This window comes from Urocitellus parryii, chromosome 4, assembly GCF_045843805.1.
Source record: "Urocitellus parryii isolate mUroPar1 chromosome 4, mUroPar1.hap1, whole genome shotgun sequence".
Lineage (NCBI taxonomy): Eukaryota > Metazoa > Chordata > Mammalia > Rodentia > Sciuridae > Urocitellus > Urocitellus parryii.
The window spans coordinates 160,668,416-160,695,545 of NC_135534.1; the positions used below are offsets into that span (position 1 = coordinate 160,668,416).

General features: G+C 35.7%; 1 protein-coding gene across 1 annotated transcript in view; it reads left to right on the top strand.

Annotated features, from left to right (window-relative positions):
• The window catches only part of Adamtsl1 (ADAMTS like 1), a 904,315-nt gene that overhangs the window by 701,643 nt on the left and 175,542 nt on the right, over positions 1-27,130 (top strand). The window contains exons 10-14 of the mRNA XM_077797045.1: positions 2,206-2,344; positions 15,726-15,776; positions 20,384-20,588; positions 21,825-21,972; positions 24,384-24,468. Of these exons, the coding sequence (XP_077653171.1) occupies positions 2,206-2,344; positions 15,726-15,776; positions 20,384-20,588; positions 21,825-21,972; positions 24,384-24,468 (628 nt within the window). The remainder of the gene's footprint in view (positions 1-2,205; positions 2,345-15,725; positions 15,777-20,383; positions 20,589-21,824; positions 21,973-24,383; positions 24,469-27,130) is intronic.

Genomic DNA, 27,130 nt, shown 5'->3' on the forward strand with positions numbered 1-27,130 from the left:
TGATGCTTCTTGGGGAGCCATTATTTTGACATATTTATTAATAATTGCCATAGAAAAGAGTTTCAAAGAAAGCAATCTAAGGAAATAAATTTTTTTTTTCTTTCTAAACAAATACCATGCTTTATGAGAAAGAGCAATTCAATTATATGCACACGACACCAGGTTCACATAGAGCTGCTGTGAGGGTATAATTTCAATAACCTTGACAATAGCTCAGTATAAAATAAGGCAATCAGTGTTAGATTCATATATACCCAATCCGTTTGGCCTAGTTTTGCTCACATTTAAGTGAAGAAACAGAACTCTAAGTGTTTTCAAATGTTTTCAAATATCAAATGCTTTGTTCAAAGGAAATCTTACTCAGGAAGCCCAGATAAAAGGAGAACTTCTCTCAGTGAAGCTGTGCAGGCTGTGGAGATCTGCATTTCTCTTATTTCACAGGCCAGTTTGAAAATGACAAAAGAAATGATCTCTAAGTTCTCTTCTCTACTTCTCACTCCAGATTCAGCTGGTTGTTCATTTTGCCCAATGTAAAGAATTTCTATTCCAAGATACTTGTGAAACTCCAGAAAACATAGTCATCTGACCATTCTGCTAAATGATTCCATTTTCATTCTAACTTTTCACTTCATATGCACTATATTATCTTCAAAGCATTGGGTTTAGGTTGGCAATTTATGGTTTTGAAAATCATAATCTCAGATTTATAATTTTATTGTTTGTCCCCACATTTGCTGCATGATAAATTCTGCCCTTGAGCATAAATTGCCAGGTATATAAATTATAATGTGTTTACCTTGTCATAAAATTAGCTGCTTTGTAGTACAATGGATTTGAAAAATAAAAATACGTTTACTCATCTAAAATATCATTTTGCTACTTGATTTTTCTTATAAAGCAAAAAGTGTGGTGGAACATGTGTTCTTACCCATTGCTTTCATTACTTTCCATGCTTTTCATCTTTCCAATAGAATTTTAAAAGATCTTTTTTTAGGTCTTTTTTTAGGTCCTTAATGAACAATTAATTTTTGTGGGTGGTCTGAGAACACTGCCTCAAGCCAGGAAATCTGGCTTAAAAGTCTCCTTCTGATTTCCTAAAATCTTTTGCAAGTCCCTTAACAATTTAAATATTGCTTCCTGATACATGTTTAGCAATAACAGGATTCAACTACTGACCAGGGAGGATATACTTGAAGGGTTGATTAGGGTTAGAATGATATGAATATTTTTTAAGTCTGTGTACATTTATTTTTCACCCCAGGAATCTAAGTCTTGATCGCCACCCATGAGAGATGCACAGGACATTACAAGGCAGGTAGAAAAGATAACACATGATAATAAAACTATTACTCAGCAACTTTTAAAAAGAGGCTTCTCCACAATCATTTCCATAGCTATATATAATTATAATGTACCAATAAAATGTTATTTTAAAAGAGGCTTCTCTAAACAGTGCAGATAGAGACTAAGAAATAACGACTAGAGACTTAATTTAAAGAGAAATGGCAACAGATTTTGGAGAAGGCAAAAATTAAACAGGAAGAGAATTTTCATTTGATTGTCTTTTTTTTTTTTTGTAGTTCTGTAAAGAAACAGGTTAATGGTGGCTATTGTAGGGATCTTAATTGTCCACTTACTCAGCTCAACCCATTCAGGTTGAATTTAGGCAAAAATTGTGTTCCTTGGCACCTGGCAGAATCTGACCCTATGCTATGCTCCATTGAACCCCATGGTCCAAGGGGCAGGAGATGTTGAGATATATTTTATTTATTTATGTAAGAGTTTATTTTTTCTGGTGTTATAGGTACTAGGGGGGAAGTTAGACATCCTTGCATAAGATTGGTAAATAAATACCAATGGTGTTTTTTGGATATGAAAGTTTATGTTTAATTTTTTTTATTATACAAAAGAAATAAAAGGAATAGTTCTTCTCTTTTTATAGAGCCTTATAATCTGACTATGCCCTCATGTAATTCAAGCTCTGTAATATAATTTAATTATTACAGTGAGTGGATTACTTGAAGAAAAAAAAGTATTTAGGGGCTACAAAAATTAATGAGCTTTCCAATTATGTGTCTTTTTTCCTGGAAATGACTGGGGCATTGGAGAATAATTTCCACTAATGTGAGATGGCCAAAACACATAAAGCAATATATTGCCTTGGTATGTGCCTTTAAATTTGCCCGGTTGGTTTGATCCTTGCAGGTTACCAGCTGACATCGGCTGAGTGTTATGATCTCCGGAGCAACCGTGTGGTTGCAGATCAGTACTGTCACTATTACCCAGAGAACATCAAACCCAAACCCAAGCTTCAGGAGTGTAACTTGGATCCTTGTCCAGCCAGGTCAGTCACATTTACTAGTTTATTTATCATAAACATAAATCAGATCCCAAGTAAGCTTCTCAAATTCAAATGAAGTTTTAAATCAAAAATAAAATGACCAGTGCTGCTATCCAGTGTCCCTTTCTAGTTTTGTGTCATTAGTCCCTGTGCTCCTGCTCCTGTTGCTGTGTGAAGTCATCTCAGGGTCTGTGGACTTTTCCTTTTGTAAGGTAGTAGGTGAAGCACTCTTTGGAGTCATCTTCTCTTCTGACTTCTTTTCATTCCAATTCCTTGTTCCTCAGACAAGATCCAGGCCAATGAACAATTTGATGTTCTTAACCAATGTGCTGGCACAATGCTGTCAGGATCTTTCTGTTTTCTCTCTGTCCCTGATCAGGGACATGATCATTACAGACCATGTTTCAGGGTCATAGCTGGCTCCTTCTCACCTGTAGGTAGGTGGTCCACACTGATTAATTAGAATCAGAACCAGCCTTAGAAGAGTTCTGCTACCTTTGAACAAATTCAGCCTTTGCTAAATGGAAAGCAGAACATATTTCCAAGGTCATATTTTTTAAAAAGTCTTTTTAATTAGAAGCTTTAAGTATTTAAACACTTAACACTTTCACACATCATTGTTTGCTTTTTTGGAAACCCCAATTGGCCTTCAGATTATTTTCTGGATCAAGATTTAGCCTGGCCAATGAAACATCTCAAATGATGAGTAATCATGGAAGGGCAGGTCGAGAAACTTGTCATGATGGTACATTTGCCTTAACACCTGCAACTCTTTCTAGGAAGTCTCTTTAGTAATAGTTCATTCATGCTTGATTAATTAGAGAGGACATAGAAAATTCTTCCCTATGAAAGTTATCTAGAACACCAAAAGGTAAACTATCCTTATCCAAACTCCTTGGATTTCCAGAGAAACACTGCAATGTAAATTTTTAAATCAAAGTTTACTAATTATAATGCATACAAAGAAAACTTTGAATAGTTACTAGTACATGAGCAATGCCAATGCAAATCACTCTATTTTGGGGCTGTAAGTAATATGGTTTTGTTTTCTGCTGTTAACTTTTTAAAGGTTATGTTCTTATCATCTTTCTACCTTATGCTCATGAATTCTGAATTCTCTAGGTGATATGAAATTGCTATTACTAATTAACTTGTAGGAACTGTATTATCTGCCTCATAAAAGTGAACTTGTTAAAGAAACAGAAAAGATAGATATTTTATAATTTAGGTGAAGTTTAATTTAGTTTCATATTACACCAGAATATTCTATATTAAAAGTTGAATATGATATAAAACTAAATAAGGTGTTAAAATTGCTTTGATTTCTTTATTTTGGAAATAGTCAAGCATTTGATATATTTTTAGCTATGACAATTATAACCCCATGCAATTGAAGCTATGTAAAAATTGTCCTATTAAAAAATTTTATCCATACCTGTAATTGGAAGACTAGTTTGTAAAAAGCATATTTATCTCAATTTAGACAGGCCAACTCAGCCATAGACAGACATTGGAAGTCTTATCAACACTTTTCCATTAAAATTCATATGTATATTTCTAGGAGAAATGAAGAATTAATTCTCTACTATTATATAAAGTTTTCCCCACTAGGTAAAAAACTTCAGTGAAGAAATGACCACAGAAGAAAATTGTGAATTAAAAGCATTTTGTTAAGAATTTGAAGAGAAATCTTTATGACCAGAAAAAAAATGCACTCATTCTTTCTGGCATCTGATTTTTACCCACTCTTCTCTGTGGGATGAACATTTTTGGCCCATTTCTTATTAACCAAAAGCAAAAGGGTACATTGGAAGACGTCTGCATGTACAATTTATGCTTTTCCTTTTGTTATTTTAAAACATCTAATACAGCACATGTATAAATGTTGGGACAGGTGGCTACTTAAAAAGAAGTAGTAGAAAGAAAAGTGAGAAAAGGAAAATGAAAAAGTAAGTCATAGGCAAATGTCAGGAAGCTGCTTTTTTACTGAAGAAGTAATTAGACAAAGCTGTAAAAATTAAGACTTACCAGTGGGAGAGGCTGAAGGAAAAACTGCTTTGGGAAATGGAAATATACTACCCTGGGGTTGAGGTACTTTAAGAATTACTATGGAATTAATGGATCTCTTTTGCATACTTGAAGTGAAGGAAGGGTCTGGGAAAAGTAGATAGAAGAGACTCTTTAATAGGTCTGCTCTGGATGGAGAGAATTAAACCCTCAAAGAACTGTTTGCTAACTACAGGCTCAACTGTCTGTTGGTAAAATCAAGGGTGACACAATGACATTAAAACCAACATTTTTGTGTCCAAAATTAGAAACTCTCCAAAGAAAATGCATAGACATTCTTAGTACAAAGCTACATATTTTGCAACCTTATGAGAATTTTATTATTGAGATATTTGCTCATTTTCTGTGTATACTGAGATTTTTGGTCTCTTCTAGTATTTAGAAGGAAAATGCTATTCAGAGAGCCAAGCTTATTCTCTTTCAAGACCAAGAAGTATTATGAACAGCAAAGATAACACTAAATAATTAAGTTTACAACTTTAGTTTTACATCACTTTACCCTTCTGGACTTCAGTTTTCTTACCCACAAGTTGGGAGTGAAAGGGAAAGAGTTGTTTGATACATTCAACTATTGGTTTTACAAACACTGCCCACAGAACCTGTTCTGTTGCTTCATTAAGTTTCATTTTATGTATTTTAAAACAATAACTCAAAAAAGATAAATTCAAACATACTGAACAACTGATTTTCACTGATTTAAGCTGTTAAATTGTAAAAAAAAACTTTAATAGCAATTGGAAAAATATTCTAGCAAAGTAAATTCTTTTTGTTCTCATTAAGTTCTTCCATTATTTCTGTTTCATTACAAAATTACATATTCTAAGATTGCAAAGGAGCTGTAAAAACTGTTACTGTTAGCAACCACTTCTCTGTGGTGATAATAATAATCTTCTTATTATATACCTCTAAAACCAAAAGAAAGCAGAAATAAACTGTTTATGAACATCAGTAGCATATCCCTGATTTCACTTTTTGTGTTTACCAAAATAGCTTCATTGTTCTCATTATTTTGCTTTATAATAAGTAAAAGTTGTATTTTAAATCATTTATCAAATTTTATTAGTACATACCATTGGTATCAGGTTTCCATACTGTGGTCTTATGCATAACATAAAGCCTTTCAATAACAGAATGCCAAAATGTTTTTTAAATAACTGCTTGTTCTTGTGTCCATGGCCCCTTCTAACTTCAAACTGAATATTCATTAAGTTTGTTAAGTATCAGTCAATATTTTAGTTTTAGGAAGTTCACAAATCTCTTAAATATATGAACAACTGGGAATTGTCCTAAGTCATAGAGATCTGAGATAGGCACAGATCACGTTGGCATGAAGAATCTCTAGAATAAATAGAGGCATCTCTCCATCTTTCCATCTTACCATTTGTCAGGTTTGGTTTGGGTTCTCATTCTCCTTTTTTCTTTGCTTTTCCATCTTGGGTTTTTGTTTCTGTTTTTGTTGTTGTTGTTGTTGTTGTTGTTGTTCCTTTCTCTACCCCAATTATTTCCCTTTCTTACACTTACCCATGACATCCAACAGCTGCCATGGTTATAATTTAGTCCATCCAGTGATTCTTGAGGTGAAAGAGATGATTGACATCTGGTCTGTTCTTATCAAAATAACTTTTATGTTTTCCTGGCTTTTTTTCTGATTCTCAATGCTAACTTGGAAACAGTGATGAGTTAAAAGGCTATAATAAAAACAATAGAACTCACTAATAATCATAAATAGCCATGTTATTCTTTTGCTGTTTCTTTCCAGTCTTATCTCTAGCTCATACTCCACATAATAGACACCTGAATCCCAAGGTTTTGATTAATGTTTCCACTCTTTGAAAGGTAAGCTGGAATGGCCGTGACATGTCATAACTTGACCTTTTTCTGAGGCAGGGATTTGAGTCAGCTGCCCTGTGAGACCAGCACTGAGCTTAGCTAGCTGCCCAGGAGTTTCATCCCAAGGGGACTTTGTGGCTCTTTGCTGGTGACATTTATGCAGTTATTTTTATGAAGTGATAAAAATACTTAGTTTCCTAGCCAAAAGTAGTCTTGAAAAGGGAGCCAATACTTGAGGCTTATAAGGGAAGTAAAGAGAAAATGAAGTATAAAGATTTAATGACTTTTAGCTAAAATTACTAATACTTTTTCATTGGCAACCCAAAGCTATGACATCACTAAGGCTGTCATACTCTCTGTGCATTCTTATCATATGTTCAAGAAGTGGTCCAGACTTGGGGATTCCCAGAAGTCCAGAGACATATGCTCCTGGTTTATCAGGAATCTGCTGCATATTTAGTTTTCTGTTTTGTACTTTTAACACTATGTTAGTGGGTCCTTTCCCATGTAACTAGGGGAACTAATGTGAACTCCTCTCATACGCCTACCATGTTATAATCATGGCTTCTATGTTACACCAAGAGAAGCTTTTATAAAAAAAAAAAATTGTGCAGCAATCTGTGCCATTTTTATCTTTTGGGTGAAAGGTCAAGTCAATCATGTAGCCAGAAAGCCTCAAAGTGTATGTCTATGGTTCAGCATCAACTAAAAAGGCGTCATTTTAATTCAGCTAATAAGCACCTTATGTTTTCAGAGCAGCTTCAGATGCGGAACGTGCAACATTTGGCTTTACATATCATAGTCTATGAGATGGGTAGGACTGTTAAAGCTGTTGGGGGAAGGGGGCGATGTGCAAGACTCCCGGAGAAGATCAGAGAACCACCTTTGCAGATTTGTTTGGCACAGACCTTTAATTTTCCTGCCAAGGCAGTTACGAAGGGGGCTTAAATTGGCAAGGCTTTGACAAGTCAAAAAGCTATCACTCATCACACTACCATAGTCACAATCGCTAGCAAACATATCTGCTCCTAGCTGGAGCTGCATCCAGATTTGCCCTTCCCTCAAAGAATTTGGACCAACAGTCCTAAGCAAATGTCCAAACTTGTATACTCTAGTGGCAGTTCTGGTGAGTTCAAGTGAATTGCAGGAGGTGACTGCAGTTCCATTTAGTTTGATAGTAAATTGCATAAATTATTTCTGGCTAGGTACCAAATTGCAAAAAAACAAGTATCAGAATTGAATACCAATGTAACTACAAAGAAATATTCTGCATCGAGAGAGGTGTTTCATGTAGTAGGCATGTAAAAACCTGAATCCTCGTGCTAACTTGATGACCAACCAGTCAACAGCAATATAGCCAGGTAGTCAGGAGTGGGAGCACTGGAATAAAAGAGTCTGGCTTAAGATCCTGGCTCTGTCACTTACTAGTTGAGTAGCCGCCTTTGGCAAATTACATACTCTCACTAAGCCTCAGTGTTTTCATCCTCTGAAGTGAGGATAATAGCAGTACTTACCTCATAAAGTTGTCATGGCATAACACATTTAAAGAGCTTAGTGGAGTGCCTGACACATGATAAGCACTCAATAAATGTTGGTTGTTGGAGCTATTATGACTAAGATCATGGCTATGATGATGTTGATGTTACCTCAGAGAAACTCCTAAACTCTCCAGAAATCAGCTTTCTCACCCATGAAAGGAAAAGATGGAATTCTGGAATTCTCTGAGTCCAGAAGTGTAGTTGTAACAAGGGACAAAATTCCCAGGAAAATATCATCTTGAAAGTAAATGAGATTTTAAAGTGAAATCAGGAGAAATTAGGATTATTAGCAACCTAAAGTCTCAGTTCACAAGTGTTTGATAACCTCACTTATTAAGTTGTGAGGCATTGCCATTTAATTCCCACGGGATCTACTCCATGTATGTCTCCAAAAAGGAAAATTTCAATGTAAGAACTAGAAAATGGTTGACTTATTTAAGAATTAATGTGCAATAAAATTATTTCCTCGTGGAGGTCATGTAATATCTAATTTTATTACAGTAGGTAAATGACTTAGAAAAGTATCACCTTCCTTCCTTCTGGTGAGTCTCATTTAAACCTACTGTTCTGAGCAGCTGCTGAGAAAGCAATAAGAAAAACCACCATGAAATCTTATTTCCATTTCATGCATTATTTATAACAAGATAAATGAAGCAGAGTTCTGGTGCTTTTTAGAATGCATGAGCATATCCTTTCCACACTTACTGATAATCAACAATAAGTCAGTTATGAAGGCAATTCAATTTTTCTAATAAGCCAGCTCATCACTGGGAGAAAGATCACTTCTTATATTATATTTTGAAGTCTTAAAAAGTGTAATTATTTGTGTGATTCTTGTAATTAGCTTGTGAGTGCATAGAATAGGTATTGTCATCATCCTCATTTTTAACTTTGTTCTATCAGTTTTTAGTTATGTGAATTAACTAGCTAAGTTAATGTCTGCTTAATGTCTCTAGGCCTAATTTTTGCCCTATGTAAAATGAATAGAATGTTTCTATCAAAGAGTAACAGTGAGGATTCAGTGAAATAATGCATATAAAGATCTTACCAAGGTGTCAATCACTCAGTAAATCTCAGCTATCATTACTAAATTGAGGCTCAAAACTGGTCAAATGACTCACATAGTGTCACTCCTACTGAAGTTTATAAGGTGCTTCACATTCATTATCTCCTGTTAGTTTTACAATCCAAAAAAGTTAACAAACCAGAGATTGTCATCTGTCTTACAGATGAAAAAACTGAAACTCAGAGAGGTTAAGTGACCTGTCCCAATTTGGGGTGAGCAAAAGCAAACTGGGAAGTGGACCTAAGTGCTCCCAGTCCCCAAATGAATACAGGGAACCTGACCCCCAGTGTAGCACATGCCTTCATATCCCACAGACACCATTATTCTGCACAAGGCCTTCAGCAACCTGTGAGTTTGGGTTCAATTGCAATATAGACTCCCACAGCCAGGGCAGAAATGCAAACTTTTTTCAATATGAAGTGTGGCTGTTTGAATTGACTTCATATCTAGGTTAAGCAAACTTCTTTCATATCAAAACAAATGCTGGTGTTTACTCATATCAAACAATGTCCAGATTATTTAGTATAGGAAGAGGTAAAACAAAATCCAAAGAAATATTAGTCCCAACCATTTAAACAACTCAGAGATTGCATTCATTAATACCAAGAATGTTGAACTCCAGAAATGGAGAGATGAGGACAATTTGTAATGACTTGCTCAAAATAATACTCTCTAGGAGATTTTTTGTTTGTTTTTCATTTGTTTGTTTGTTTATTTGTACCAGGGACTGAACCCAGGGTGCTTAACCATTAAACATTATCCCTAGACCATTTTTCCGTTTTTTTATTTTGAGACAAGCTCTCAGTAAGTTGCTTAGAGCCTTGCTAAGTTGCTGAGGCTGGCTTTGAACTTGTGATCTTCCTGCCTCAGCTTGGATTATAGGTGTGTGCCACCACACCCAACAACGGTTTAGTTTTCTAGTAGAAAATAAATTTGTGTCTAAGAAAATGTTTAAAGAACTTGACAATGAAGCAGACTCCTTCGGGTCCAGGTTCAGTGCAGTCCAGGTAAATGAATGTTACTTGACTGTTACCGGGGTTGAGAAAATTGGAAACTGTTTATAAAACCTTTTCTCATTTACTGGATTCCAAATACCAGTATAAATATTAGAGATACTTATTCTGTTTCAAGATGAGTTGTTGCCAAGTGTTAGAGGAGGAGGGATTCTGAGATTATTATTTCAGTTCAGTTGGTTTTGAGCTATAGGCCATAGAACTCTTGAGTTCTCCCCTCAGAGCCACTAAAAAAAGGAAAGGTAAGATGGAGTCCAATAGGAGTTTCCAGACAAGTGTTCTTACATCATCTTAAAACTTCTGACTTCATCCAACACTTGGATTTTGCAGAAGATCAGAGAAAATGTTCAGATGTGAGCAAAAGTCCACAAGTAAGGTCCTCAAGGTTACATGGAAAGGAACAAAGTACTGACCTTACATCTCCCAGCTTCTCAAGTATCCTTCCCTCTTTGTGCCATGATCCTTTATGCTCATAAAAAGAAGAGTGCTTTTGTCCCTTGTCACACTCCCCATACCATTCTGAAATGTTGCTTAGGAAGAAGTTGGTTTCTATGCCCTGGAGTCACCTAGAGAAAGTGAAACACTCTTGTCTGTACCAAAATTCCCTCTTTCACCCATAATTTTATTCTTTTTATTTTAATGTACTACCTATCCTGTGTTGTGCCAGGCTTTGTGCTTGGTGCCATGGCAAAGACAAAGGTGAATCAACTAGAATCTGGCCCCCACCCTACCTACGGGAAGCTGAGTTACACAGTTACACAGCAGCATAATATCTGAAAGTCACAGGAAGAAGAAAGGGAAGATGTTTTAATAAAGCTTTCATGGTTTTACTCCAGGGACATCCCCAGTGGGAAGATTCAGAGTTAGGTGAGAAGGCTGAAGCACGGTTGGCAGGACTTTCTCCTTTCTCTGCCTAACATCAGCCTATGTTTGAACCTTATTTGAATTCTTTGTTTTGTTTTAGTTTTCATTCTGGGTGATAGCCATACTGCCTGCCTTTGCATCTACTCACCAAGGACACAGTATCCTTCGATGAATGCTTGCTTCTTGCCTGTGTGCACAGCGCTGTCAGAGTTATGAATTCTTTACTATGGCATTAAAAGAACAAAAGACTTATGCATAGATTGAAGTTAATAGATAGTTAAGAGTGATAAGCAGATTTGGTGTTATGGATATTTGAAAGAGCGAGAGGGAATTTCTGGCTAGATGTTGAGAGGGAATAAGGCAAGATTTTAGAAAAGAGAGCATTTGACTAAGAAATTTTACTGGGCCTTAAGGAGCCACTTAAGGCTTTTGAGTTGGGAAATAAAATATCAGTAGGACAGCAGTGAGTCAGCTGGAAAAGAGAAGTCAACTCCTACAGATAGAGAGATATCAGGAGGCTGGTGTGAAAGGGGACAGCTGTCAGAAAAATGCACTTGGTGAACCTTGCTGTGCCAGAGTGACTAAAGAACTGGGCACTTGTAGGGAAAGAAAAGGAGCAAAGGTGTCCCAGAGTGTGTGGGGTGATGGGAGAGTGGCAGTGCCCTGAATAGAATAGTGATGGCAGGAAGAGGACACAGTTTGCAGAGGAAGATAATGAATTTTCCGGGACACACTGATCTCAAAAAGCCTAAAGCACATGAGGAGGTCAGGAAGTCAGGAGTGAGGGATGCAGCTCAGGGGAAGGCACAAGCACTTGCTGTCTCTGAAAGGGTCTCCTTATGATTCATTTCCTGATAAAAAGCACCCCCCCATGCATAAATTAGGTGCCCATGTGGTTAGTTACATTAGGATTTTTCTCAAAGAGAGAAGATTTGTCACAATATATAAATTCCACAAATGAGTACAGTGAGCTAATCTTGGCTTCATTTTTAAAGTCAGGGATATTGTTCTAAAGGAGCTTCTTGGATCGTTTCTGTGCAGACTCAATAATCTTTAAGTGACATGTGAAAGTTGAGGTGATGACCTCACAAGTCCAGATGTTCCTTTCTTCTTTTTTAAGTTGAATTTTATCATATTGAATATTCCAATTGCTGAGATCATTAAAGTTATTTACAGTACTCAAAAACCTGGGAAATAGAAAAACATTTAAAAAAAAAAAAAAGCAAAAATTACCCATAATCCAACCACCAGGAACACACGACTGTTGTGAGGTGTTTTTCTACTCTATGTGCAGGAGTCACACACACACACATGTACATGTGTGTATATGTGTGTATACACATGATGCATACATACACAAAATCATTTATTAAAATGATTATATGATATATGAACACACATATTTTCTAATATGGTGGGTGGTATTTTACACTTTATTTTGTATTCAAGTTCTTTCAGTTGCCATTACTTCTGAGCATTTCCCACATCATTAAAAATGTTTGAAAATTTTGTTTATGTGCCACATGATATTGCATTATATAAACCTCTAATACCATTAAAGCATTCACCTGTCATCTGAAAATTTGGTGGGACATGTACTTGGAGAAGATGAACTGAGATGTATCACATTCCTCCAGAATGATGGCCTTCCCTTCTTACGAATGTAGTCCCTAAGGCTGGGAGTTTTAGATGGAGTCCGGCCAGTGCTTGGTGCACAAGCCCATGAGTGGTCAGGTAGTTAAGGCCTGGGGACCCAGAAGGCCTACCCACAAGCCAACTACTTCTTATATCTTCCTTTTATAAAAATTCTTAAAGATCATTTGCCTATTTCACCATTCCTCACACATTCTGACACATGTCTGGATGCCAGCATACAAAAACACACACACACACACAATCAAAACCTAAAAATAGAGAATTTCTTCAAGTCCCTAAATCGATATTTTATCTTTTTTTGTGATATTCACTTTGCCCAAGGGAAAAAAAAAGTGTCTTGAAGGTAAACTGTAGGAAGTTAAGTTTAGACAAGATTGCCTCCCGTTCTGTGTCAGTGTAGTGAAAGGCCAGGGCCGTGGCACCAGCCCCAGGAGAGAGCAGAGCCCATGCACACAAATATGCATTAGTAGAACTGGACAGAGCACCATTGTTTTGATATCTTTCTGTTTTCACAGGTGCCATGGAGTCATTTTATGAGTCTTCACCATGACCCATGCCATAGAAAGACAAATATAGCTACAGTTTTGCTGAATCCAGGTTGAAAGTTCCTTTTTCAAACAAAAACATAATTTCTAAATCAGTCCAAAGCAAAGCCCAACATCTTGAATTCAGTGAACTCTTCCATTTATTCCCTTCCTTCCTTCTGTTCAACTTGTCTCCTTCAATGTTACTGTCTCCATTTTAAACATCATCAGCTGATAAATCAATTGACAGAGTCCTGTAGCAGTTCATTTTAATATTGAAGATGACAAACTATAGCCATAAATTTTTTCAGGAGAGAAGGTAATGGTATGTACTTGTGCATTTAAAAATTGATATAGGCATGAATAAAGATACTAGGGTCAGGCAAAATATAACTTCAAAGTCAATTTGATTTATTCCTTGATTGACTGCCTTTAGATAACAACATCTGTCCAAGGTTCTTCTAAGAACCTTGATAAGTTGGTGTTCTTTAAAATATAGTCTTTTTTAGAAAGAAAACTCCCTTAATTACTATATGTAGTATTATTAGAAAGCAATCACATGATTCTAACAAAAGGCAGGATTAGGCTTTCATCCAATTTCTTGTCTATCAAAGAAGAAAGAAAAGAATGGGATGTTTAACTCTAAAAACAGAAACAAAAGTTTAATGTGGTATTCATTTCATGCTTGTATTAGAGCTCCATGGGATTTTGAGCATGCCCAAAGGTGGCATCCTGTTTCATGAACATTGCTACGTAAGGGTAATAAACATACATACATGCACGCATGCGCGCGCGCACACACACACACACACACACACACACACATTTCATTGTACAAAAGAGTACATTACTGGAGCTGGGATTGGCTCAGTGGCAGAGCACTTGCCTAGCATGTGTGAAGCTCTGGGATTGATTCTCAGCACCACATATAAATAAATAAAACAAAGGCCTCTTGACAACTAAAAAAATTTTTAAGAAAGAGTACATTATTAGTCATAAAAATAAATACATAAAATTTAGCCATGTCAAATAAAGTATATGAACTAGTGCTCTAGTGATTTTCTTTCTTGGGAATAGATGTCTGCTTCACAACTTTGCTTTCTATTTTCTTTCAAGTAAATTCATTTTCTCTCATGTATCTCCTTGAGTTCTAGTCTGTGCAGCCTCTGTGTCCCTCTTTCTTCCCTCCTTACCTTTCATGATTTCCAGTCAGTGATAGTTTTTATCCTTCTGATCCACAGTATACCCGCCCATTCTTGTACTCAAACACTTAGGTTTGCCAGCCATATGAAAAGAGCCTACTATAGCATCCTGTATCAGAGGATGGGGTCAGCATAAAAGACTTAATTTATTTAAATAGAAGTATAAACGTTTATGTTGAATATGTGAAATACATATATGTATATATGTGAATTCAATGAATCCCCCCATTCCCTTTCTTCCTTCAATTCAACTTGTCTCCTTCACCGTTACTGTCTCTGTTTTAAATATCATCATCTGATAAATCAATTGTCAGAGATCTGCAGCAGTTCATTCTAATATTGAAGATGACAATAGATAGAGATAGATAGGTAGTAGGTAGGTAGACAGATAGATAGATCTCCATCATCCATCCCAGGGATACAGACAGAATGCATGAGTTACTTCAGTAGCTCACAAGAGCAGCTTGCTGGCATTTTTCAATTGAGAAAGAAGCATCTCCTGTTTATGCTCTACCATGCTCTGTGTCTGTTTTGAGCTCTTTTCATCTCCTACTCTTGAGAGAGGCTTTGTTGCACTAACCCTCTTATCCAAATTCCACAAGTCACAAATTCTCCACAAGCTAGGAGACCGGGCCTCAGCCAGGACCTAGTTTTACCAACTGGAGGCTTTAATTGAACTGGATTTTTAAAATCTCTAATAATACTCGTCTCTGTGTCCATTGGATTTTTACAATATCTAATAGTACTAATGACTTCTATACAGCCTGGTAATTTCATGTACATCCTTTAACCTCATAGAATATACTGTCATTTCTTTTGGCTCCTTTAGCCTCTATTCTGTCTCTAAACCTCAAAGGTTTCCAAGGCACTAGGTATGTACTAACAACTATCACAACCACGATAACCACCACCATAAAACACTATATAACACTTTATAGACTCCACCCCATGCCAAAAAAAACCTTTCATATGTATGAAAAGTTTTCATAGCTTTTTTTTATGTAGTGAATTTGCTTTTGCTGATAATTAAACCTACTATGTTTAATAATTCCTCTCTTCTTTTTATGAAATATCCCAGTGGCTATTTCCCAGGTATTAGGAAAATCTTTACATCTGCCAAGAGAAGAAACTTATTTGCTCATACATGCTGCAGTGTTGTCAATTCTGAGGTACATGCTCTCATGCTTCAGTTACTTTCTCTTTCATCAGAAGTGAGACAGTAACTCTAATTGCTTGCTGAGCATCTGGAAGTACCATTAATAATGATGATGATAATAATAATGACCTCATAGGACGTATAATTTGGGGGATTAAAGAACATTTACAAGCTTATTGTGTCATAGTTAATGATGAGGTGCCAACTTTTCTTGCCACCACCCTTTCCAGTGGTATTTCCTGTTTGGATCAGAGAACTAATTTAGTAAACGGTATCCTTTTAAAGAATTTGCCCCATCCAAAAGCATATGCTAGCGCAAAGATATTGAACTGTTTTAGTGTTGTTTTTTCAGAGAAGATTTATTAATGTTGTTTTGCATTTGTATAAAAATTGTATAATGTAATCATTTAGTGTTTATTTATTGTGTGTACCTTCTACTCAGAGGGTTGGCATTATTGTTCCTAACAGTGACGGATACAAGCAGATCATGCCTTATGACCTCTACCATCCCCTTCCTCGGTACGTAAATCAATCATCCTGATGTTAGAATTAGCAAATCAGTCTTCTGATGCTTTTATATATTTGTATATATAGACAATCTAGAGAGCGATTCTGTGTTTTTCTATAAAAAATAAGATGGTAGATGGTATATTTTGCAGTCCTTCCTGAGCTCTGCTTTTGAGTAACACTGGCCTTCTCAGACTGTAACCTTGTCATTTAAAACCCATTTTAAGATAGGATAAATCATATTACCTTGGAGTGGGCACAGTAATTCACTCTGATTACCTACATCATGTGGGTTAATGTTATGCCTTTCTCTCACTTGCTTTGCCTTTACTATGTCTCCTCTGCAGTAGGAGTTATTAAAATTAGTTATTAAAGCACTGTTGCTAACTATGAAAGAAACACTGCTGAAAATATTATCACCATACCACCAATATAGAATTAAAGATGTGGTATTTTTCTGCATACTAGCTTTAAATGTCCTCTTTCTATTTTAAATAAATTATAATTAATCACAAAGGGCAGTTTTTCTTAACCTTATTGTTCAGAACAATTTGTGTGACTTTTTTCCCTAAGCATAAAATGTAATGTGCTATTGTTTATTTTTTAAAGTACAGTCTTTTTTCAAAAAAAAAAATAATGAAAGTAAATTTAAAAAATTTAAAAAGAACTTGTAGTCTTTATCAGAAAAGTGGACATGCTGAAAAATATACTAGCTACTGAGTATATTGCTTGTTGCATTGGAAACAGCTCCACAGATAGCAAAAATCAGAATTGGGTTTAAATAGATCTTTGCTCTATTTTCTTTGCTTATTTAGTCCTGCTATTTAGAACCAAGAGTTAGAGTCAGATTAGAAGTAGTTAGGATAATTTACAGTAGTTTGCTAAGTCCCAAATTTAGCCAAACCTAGAAAATAATTGTATTCTGAATTGTAAAATAAAGCAAAGTTTGATTAAAGTCTCCAAATCCCTAGTGAGTTAGTATCCAAATAGCGATCCCTGGAGATCATCTAGTTTAACTCCCCAGTAATGCTTCATTCTCCTATTTTTTTCCCCAACAATTGTATCCACATACCACAGATACATAAATACATATATTTATATAAATCCTCATTCATGTCAATTTAATGCATATGTATCCACACATATATATACATACATAGATATTTATATAATACATATACACCAGGGCAAGTTGTCATCCAGTGTCTACTAACATACTTCAGCAACTGGCAAGAGACTCACTTTACCATCCTAACAGTAGCATCTAGGAATGTGGGATTTGATTTATTCTAAATATAGTTATTGTTGATCAGTCCTTCTACTAAATGGCTACCTCATTAGTTAGTTTTCTCACACTTTCCTTTGACTATATTAATAAAGATAATGAATGACTTTAAAATGCTCTTTGATTATCATTTTGCTGATTTGATCCAGAATTCTTCTTCTCCTTGATAATTTAATGAAAATATCCAAAGATCAATTTAATTGAACCAAGATTTCCTTTGATGACAATTTTCATATCTGTAAAACAAGCATTTATAGGACACATGCATCTGTTTGTGTGAAAGTCAAACATTTTAAAATAAAGGCAAAGTTGGCTGTCAAAAATGAGCAACATCAAGTTTTTGTTTTTCCTGTAATGGCAGTTTCTAGATTTCTGTCATATCTTCTATGGTCTCTCTTATTTATATTTCTCTGGCATAACTAATGCCTCTCTTAGGTTAGAGTTGATCTCTTATAGAACTGTCCTTTCCCCAAAATGCCTTAAGGCCAGTGGTACATAGAAATGATCCTTCATGTTGGTTTGTACCATGTCCTGTGCACACATTTGGCAGGTCCATGTATCACAATGGGAAAGGACAATTAGCAAATAAAATAAACAGACTATTTCTTACCCCTTGAACTCCTGTTACTGATCTAGTTCTGAAGTTAGAAATTCTGTTTCCTGGCAAAGTACTAGTAATTGGAAGCTATTTCTACAAATGTGTTTTCATTTCATAAAAATACTTAAGTCTCAAAACCGGTTCTCAAATAGCAGCTACCCACTAATTAAGACAGAAGGCTTTAGTAATTTAAAGTATTTAAGTGGGTTTAAGACCATAAGTGTAGATATAAAACATTATGAATTTTTAGATTGTTATTTCCTGCTTTCAGTTTTTGGCTTTATATGTATCTGAACACAAAAATGTATTCTGATAAATTATCTTGATTCATAATTGACATATTCTACTGCTCATGTAAGTTTTAATTTTGAGAATTTCTTAAACTAAACACATTGTATTTTTAAAAGAATTAAAGGCTGATGGAGTTAAAATACAAGATGTACAAACTCATTTAACATTCTTCCAGGACAAGATCCCAGGAAATGATTCTTGGATATGTCTTCTTTTATTCCAAGTGCTTACCCTGGTCACTGTTCTAAGAGCTCCTGACTAATGCCTTCTCAGCTTTTATTATATTTTAAAATACCCAAACATATTTTGCTTTAGAATTCCATATAACCCTACTATTATGCAAGGATTCATATGATAATGTTTCACATATAGAACTATATTTGTATGCCGAAACCATACTGTTAATTCTTAAAATAATATTAGCCTCATTTCTCTTTTTGGGTTCACTGACATTGAAAAGGATACTTATTTCTATTTGTGAAGTTATACCATGGTCAGGTCCAAGTGTAAGACGGAAATTAATCACTCTCCCTTTAGAAGGATCAAATTTAGGGATTTTAGAGTACCAATTAGAACATGTGCTCTTTTATGGCATCTTAACATCCTAAGACATTAAATATATATTAAAAAGCACATTCTGAATTGTCAGATCAAATCCAGTATGAATATGTACTTACTTACATATTCAGCCTGACTTCAGTCTGACAGGCCTGCTATCCACCACCAAATGGAGGCCTTTCAGGAATTTACATGGAGACAATGAGAACTGGTCTTACCCTTTGGAATGATAAACTTTCTGCAGAGCTGTTTTATTCCCTCTCTTAAAGGGCATATTTTAAAAAGTCTCCCAAGAGTTAAACCAAGGGCCTCAGTTTCCCATAATGACATTTCTTTTGTGTCTCCTGGGTAAAAACACATAGGAAAATATTGTATTTGGCAGCATATCTTGACTGTTGGCAGTGGAGATGACAATTATTGCCTAAACTTGAACAGCACACAGAAAAGGTAGTAGAAAACCCTCTTAACTGAGAAAAGCACATCATTCTGGCTCCTTCAGAAGAGAAATCAAGTTCACAACCTACATTAAACCTTACTTACAGAATAATTAAAGCTTTCCATGGAACAAATTTAGCTATTCAAGTAGAACAATTGGGTGACATTTTGTTTCTCTCTCATTAAAATTATCTCTCATATCTTTTAAGAGAAATTTTAAAGATCCATAGCAATCATCATCAACAAGCAGAATACACATAAGAGAAAGAAAAGCTCATTCAATTCCAATGCTTCTGTTGTAAGAAATCCCACATTCTGTAAATCTACAGGAGAAGAGAAAAGAATTAGGTAAAGATATCTCTCTGCCTCTGGTTCCCATACTTCAGAACTGTGTAGAGCTCTGAAAAATCAATGGAATTCTCTTAAAAGTTATTGGTAATGTTGTTATTTTCTACCTTAGTTAAGTATTTCTTAGACTCAGACACCATAAGCCTTTCAACCAAACTTCGTCACTGTTCTAGGAGTTCTTTACCTGAGGAACTCTAACTGCCAGTATCCCCCAACAGTGAAAGAATAAGTAGATGATGTTTGCATGAACAGTTTCCTCCTCAGTTTGATAATGACTCAATTTGACCATTGAAATTGTACAGAATCTTAGTCCCCAAACTGACACATACAGAAGCAAGAAGGAAGGAGCTTTTGCTTATGTTGATCTTTTATGAGTTTTTCCTGTCAAAAGTACCCAGAAGTAAAGTAATAAAATATCATCTTGAAAATAAAATTATTTTAGCTAGCCACAGTACCTATGATCCCAGCTACTCAGGAGTCTGAGACAAGAGCATTACAAGTTAGAGGCCAGTCTCTGCAATTTAGCAACACCTGTCTCAAAGTAATAAATAAAAAGAGCTGAGGATGTAACTCAGTGGTAGAGCCCCCCTGGGTTCAATCCCCAGTACCACAAAATAAATAAGTAAAATATAATAAAAGCATTTTTTCCCAGGAGCAAACTACTGGTATGAACTTGTTATCCATCTTATTCTTGACATATGTACTTTATGAGATTTGGTAAAAAAAAATAAGCTTAAATATGTATAAGATATGAATAATACATATATGTATGTATAAAATCTTGAAGTTATGGGAAGAAGGACTGAGGACTGAACTTCATCTCTTGAGTAGGTTATAGTCAGCACAGATATCCTGGAATCAGCTCCCTAAACAGTAATTTCTTACATATGTGTAAAGCTTCACGGTTTATGGAGCACTTTTGCCAACTTTGAATCCTTATTTCCTATTCCTCAAACTGTAGGCAGTAGGTGTCTTTGGTTCTCTGGACCATAGCCTCTGAGAATGTCACCATCCTAGGCCCAGGGAATGGGGTTGGTGTGACAGGTCACTGAGGAGCTTTGGCAATGTGCATGTCTGCCCTGATGACTCCCCTTGCTTCTGTAGGTGGGAGGCCACCCCGTGGACCGCCTGCTCCTCCTCGTGTGGGGGGGGCATCCAGAGCCGGGCAGTTTCCTGTGTGGAGGAGGACATCCAGGGGCATGTGACTTCAGTGGAAGAGTGGAAATGCATGTACACCCCTAAGATGCCCATCGTGCAGCCCTGCAACATTTTTGACTGCCCTAAATGGCTGGCACAGGAGTGGTCTCCGGTAACTGTGCCCTCTTTCTTTGTTCATTAGGAGAGTAAGTCCACTCTTCCCTCTCGCCATCATGCCCCACTGGGAACCCCGTGCGGCTCTACCCTTCTCTCTTGAGGTGTCTAGAAGCCCACAAGCTTAGCTTCTGGAGTAGAAATGTTGTCAATTCAGCATAACCGAAAGCAAATTGATTTTTAATGTCTTTTTTTTTTTTTTGAGCTACTTCACAGAAGCCTCCTCTAGTCCCCTCTGTTGGGGAAACCAGTGCCATTCAAGATTCACTGAGGCTGAATGACTGATCCTAAAATCTGTGAAAGCTTCTCTGATGATAGAGCTCAGTAGACTAGAGTTTTGATCTTAAACTTTATTTATTATACTCTATTTATATCCCAAAAGAGGCTAGTGGATTAAATTAAAACTGTGTCTAATATTCATTGGAGGGTGGATAAAGTGAAAACAGCACAATAAGGAGTACAAAGTGGACTATGAAAACCAGAAAATTATAGACATTAGGAAACCTGCAATAATTAAGCCTCAAATGTTATTCTGGGTTTCCTAACTGCTCATAGAAAAGGGAAATGGCATAGGAGATAGATGTGGAAATAAATCATTGTGCCCTTATCCATAGAAATGAACAGAACTCTTTATTCAGCCTCGTGGCTTTGTGGGAGCAGGTTAAAGCTGTGATGTCTTCCAGGGTCTAGACATGCAGCTAGACATGCAGAACCTTTGGGGGTGCTATCTACATCTGGCCATTGAATCTGTTCCTGTAAACATTTTTTTTTCATCTCAACATTATCAATTAGATTGGCCACACTGCAATTTAAATTAGCCATGATGGCAGTTTAAAATTGTTTAATATCCACATGGGAGCTAGCATTTCCCATATTTTTGGACATTGCAGTCATTTGCTAAATAAAAAGCAATGTTGGTAATTTAACTTGAGAATACTGTATTCTAGTTTCTTTTCTCCTTTTTGGTGCTTGATTTGAGACTTTGCCCACACTGGGTGCCTCAGGATTGCTGACAGATGAAACCAAACCTAAGAAATAAAAGTGATTTAATTTTCAGCCAGCTTCCTCTCAATTAGCCAAACAGAAAAAAGATCCCATGACTGGTAAAAGTGGTGTAAATCCTCCGGGAATCTTCATATAAGGAGTCCTCATATAAAAAGCCTTAGGTGCAAAGTGAGGAAAAGGAAACAAGGCTTTGCCTATGAGTCTCTTCTCTCTTGCATTCTCTTTGCAGTGCACAGTGACATGTGGCCAGGGTCTCAGGTACCGTGTGGTTCTCTGCATCGACCACCGAGGAATGCACACGGGAGGCTGCAGCCCCAAAACAAAGCCCCACATAAAAGAGGAATGCATCATACCCACTCCCTGCTACAAGCCCAAAGGTAACCTGCTCTTTACTGGTCTAATTGTTGTATGTATTCAGATGCCATTTTAAACTCCTTTAAGTATCCCATTGTATTGTGAACAATGATTTTTTGTAACTTTATTAAATGTGCTTTTTTAAACCTTTCAAATTGTTTTGATTTTAAATTTTATTAAGTACTACATAGAGCAATTTGTTTATACAATTACCTCCCAAGTCATAAAGTTGTTTGAAGACTGTTGCCAAAAAATAGCAGATATGTCTGCATAAAAGGAGATCAGATTGTACAGAGAGATACGTGTAATTTACTGTCCACATTTCTTGCTGTTATGAGCAAAGGAGGGAATCTAGTTTTGTACAAAATACCTTGGGAAGTCTCATACTTCAAACTGATGAAACAGAAAATGTTGCTTTTATATTGGAAATTTAAACATTGAAATGAAACTTAATTCCAGAAGCATATTTTCAGTGAAAATTTGACATATATCAGAATTCAGTAGATACTAGAAATAATTTATTAAAGAAATAAATTTTAGAAAAGTTCTTCTTAGTGAGCAAACTGTCTTATAGTCATACTGGGCCTTCAGCTTAACATGAATACTAATCTGATTTTTGTGCTAGTTTTGTTACTAGTCTGTTAATGAAGCAGGAAAATCTAAAGTTACACACCATTTACATGTAAAGGATTCTTCACTATAAAACTCTTATAATTTTGAATGTTAAGTATGTTTTTCTATTCCTTTTTAAATTTATTTCTTAAGCCACTAAATGTCTGTGAAAATCAGCCATATTCTAGCTCTTTATAATACCTTTGATGTGAATGCATAGCATCATGAAATCTAAAATCAATGATGTAAATAAAAGGAAACCAAAAGCCAAACACATAGTAGAAATCCTGATAACTTTTAATAATTACATCTGTCTCTGAGCCTTAGTTTCTCCATCTGTAAAATTGGGAAGGTTTTAATTTCTCTCACTCTCACTTAGAGACCATGTGAGAATAAATGAGATATAATGTACCTAGGATGCTCAGCCTGGTGCCTGACATAGAGTAAATGCTCTCCAAAGGTTACCTTCAACTTTTGACCATAATTAGTGTCTTCAGATATTAGAGAAATGGCCCTAGGTGAACTGACAGGACTCAAGTCAAGTGAACAGTAAAGTATTTCAAGCTCACTCTTAGTTCCAGAGTGAACCCTTGGTCATTGAAAGGCAGGATGTTTGCACTGTCAGAGATAGCTTAATTGATCAAGCCATTTAATTGGGATAGATGGGGGAGTTGTAAAGTGATATACATACAGGTTCCATGTTGCTGGATTTCACATATTAGCAAATCCTTTTGACTTTGGCAATTTTTGTTTCTCACTTTATTTCCTGACTCAAAGCAATAGATGTATGTAGAAGACAAGTAGCGATGCTACCTACCCCAAATAATCAATTATTTACTAGTCTTGTCTTTAGCAAGTTACTTCAGAAAAAGAAATTTGTGGTTAATGATCAGGGGAAAAAAAATCTAGATTTTCACAACTAACCAGTGAATCTGGCTCTCTACATATTGTTAAAATACCATATAATTCTGTGGTGAGTGCATATATGGACATATTTCTTTCATCTTTACAATTATATGGTATAAAATGGTGATAGAGCTTGACTGGCTCATACTATAAAGGCAAATATGCCCATAAATGACCCTAATGAATATGTCAGGTTGGGAATCTTGGCAGTTACTTCTATAGGAGCAGTTAGAACCTCCCTACTTCTTTGTTTCCCTCCACCTTTTCCCCTAGGAAGTAGTTAGGAAGCTTGTTCTGAGTTGTTTGGCCAAAATTACATAAACAGGTGAAACAAGTCAAATTACAGGTTATGGGCTCAAAGTTGCATGTAGTCCAATTATCAGTGAGCCCTTGGTGTGGTATTGGACAAGTCAGCTAACTAAAGCAATGTTTTGTGAATTTCACAGAAGCCAAGATTGTTAGCTTTTGATAATTGGCATAGATAACACATAGCCAAAAGGCAAAAAGGAAACAAAATATTTTAATGAAAATACCACAATACAGTTTGTTGTGTTTTGTGTTTATTTTTAAAAGTATGAAACAATGCTTTGACGATTCCTGATATGCATATTGAACTAGTGTTACTAAAGCTGTGACTTTCATAATAAAAGGACTTTCCTTTGCTGTTTAATGTACTAAAGGGGAACCATGTACACAGAGATTAAAATCGCTAATATTTTGAAAATCCAATTTCATTTTTCTTGATATAACCATTATGAGAAACAGCAATTCACCTAAAAGCATTAGTTGCAGTTATCAACATAGTAAGTTTTCAGGTATAGCACACAACTAAAAACTGATGAGAACAAGGAACTTCCCTGAAATCCCAGATTGGTTCTGACTGCTTCTCTTTTATGTGCATGCACTCAATTCTCAGAGAAACTTCCAGTAGAGGCCAAGCTACCGTGGTACAAGCAAGCTCAAGAGCTAGAAGAGGGAGCTGCTGTGTCAGAAGAGCCCTCGTAAGTTCTTAAGCACAAATAGTTCTTCTTTTGAAGCTTATGGGTTAAAAGAAAGCAGTGTTTCACTGTCTGTGGCTCTCGTGGGTGCTGACCCAAGTGTCATTGTCTTCTCAAAGGTGAAGTGAAGTTTCACTTTTGAAAAATCAGAGATTTTTCATTTTCAAAGCATTGATCAAAACTTTGTATTCAAATGCAATTTAGAATTTTCTTTATCTACCCTGTCTGAACCTAAGTACTGTTCAGTTTGGCCTGAAGTAGAAAAATGCAGTGAATTGTTTGTCTTTGTCTCCAAAATCTGAGCTCTCTTCTCTTGGCAAGAGGCCAAAAGTGAGGAAGCCCAGTCGTTTGCATCTGATGATGCAACATAATTAGATATGCAAGTCTGGGCAGCATTTCAGTCCCCTTATCTTTATTTCCCAGCTTTGCAGTATAGCCACTCCAAAAAAGAAAGGGCTCACCCTTTCTCACTCATGAAATATAGATGAGGGCAAGGAGAGTTTTTTTTTTTTTTTTTTTTTTTTTCCTTTTTTTTTTTTTTTTATTGGTCGTTCATAACATTACATAGTTCTTGATACATCATATTACACGGTTGATTCACGTGGATTATGAACTCCCGCTTTTACCCCGTATACAAATTGCTGTATCACATCAGTTTCCCTTCCATTGATTGACATATTGCCTTTCTAGTGTCTGATGTATTCTGCTGTCTGTCCTATTCTCTACTATCCCCCCTCCCCTCCCCTCCCCTCCCCTCCCCTTTTCTCTCTCTACCCCTTCTACTGTAAATCATTTCTTCCATTTGTATTATCTTGTCTTACCCCTGCAAGGAGAGTTTTATAGCTTCCTTAGACCCTGATCTTTGCCCGACTTGTTCATGGTCCCATAGCTGCTCAGTCTTATCAAAGCAGGATGCACAGATTTGCCTGTAGCATCAGAAGAAGAGATAAGGAAGAAGAAAGAAAAGCAAGTTAGTTGATGGACTGATAAATTATATATTGATTTCACTAGAAAACACCAATAGGCATGTCTGCTGCCTTATTTTTACAGAAAAGGGAATATATTTTATTGGCCAATTTCAACTATGACCAAAGCAATTTCTCTGGTTGAAGATTTTCTAGATTAATTCATTTAATGTAAGTACTGGGTTCTCTGTTAGTCAATGGGAACATAAGAACTGTTACCCACCCTTCAAGAGTTCATAGTACCACATTTTCTATAGGAAATGTTTTTCAAATCAACCCATAGTTTAAATTTACTAGAGATATAAATGAACACTGTAATCTATATCATCAAATAAAATTTATGATTTTCTTAGATTTATCTTGTTTGAATCTAAGCCTGATGTGTTTTGTCCAGATCACAAAATAAATCTCACCCCAAACAGCAAGAGATTCAACAAGAATTTCAAAATACAGATTTGTTCAATAACTAAAGTTCATTTTAAAATAAATTGTATTAAATCACTTGATTTCACAGAAAAAAACAGTGCATTTATTAAGTAATACATTTTTTTCTTTAAAAGGACAGCTAAGCAAAACAAATTATTTCTGTTCTATAAAGTTACTACAGCAACAACTTCTATTCTTTGAGAAAAGCAGCTAACCAGGGCAGAACTTTGGAGGAAATACAGTGGTTAAAGATCACATAGTGCAATATTTCAATGAATATATGAAAGGTGCACATTTACTTTTCTTGCTCCTGCCTTTTCCTAGTTGGACAGATCTTCTTTTTCCTGGGAGTAGCTCATTTTAGAAGGGCATTAACTCCTTCATCCACTAAGATCCTATTTAACACACAGAAAGATGCTGTGTATTTGGAGCTGATTACTCCTTATATGTATTCTTTGGTTCAATATGTTTAAAACCAAACATGTATTATTTTTCTTAAACTATCTGCTCTCTTGTGCATTATAATTTGGCATTCGGTCTAAAACATGATCTTATTTATAACATTGCATTCTGACCCATGTTAGATAATAGAACAAAGCTGAAAATAAATGGAAACATCTTTCATCTATAATTATACTCCTTTAACATTAGTATACACATCTCAGTTGAATGCTGTAACTGGAGTTTAATACTTCAGCAGAAGCATTCTGTAGACCTTGGTCACCCATTTTTTGTAATGAGCGTTTTCCACTGGTGCTCTGATTAAGATGATTTATGTTTAACTTTAATCTTAATAAAATCACTAAAGTAGTTAAACACATAGTTTTATCTATTGAACTATAGCCATATATTAGACCATTTAACTTTACTCTTGGTGTAATAGAACTGCCATTATGGTATGATTGATCTGAATTGAAGTAGATTGTAGTTGGAGAGCTAGTTCAGCTTAAAGGAGCTATATACAGTTATGCTCAGAACAACAATTATTTCTATACCAAAATAAAATAAATACCAGCTGTAGAATGATGTAGTGAAAGGTATATGGTTTCCACATTTTAATAGTTTTTACATGTTTAGTGCACTGAACCCCAAGAAAGGTCCTAAGTGTTACATTTTTAATTGATTCTGAATTTTAAAAACATAATTTTGTATGGTCTTAATTCCTTCTTTTTTAAAACCACATGGACCAGTCTCTAGATGTATGTAGTAGCCTTAAATTACTCTCCAAAGTATAATGAAAAAAATGATATACTGTCAGCAGGTCATTCCTCTCA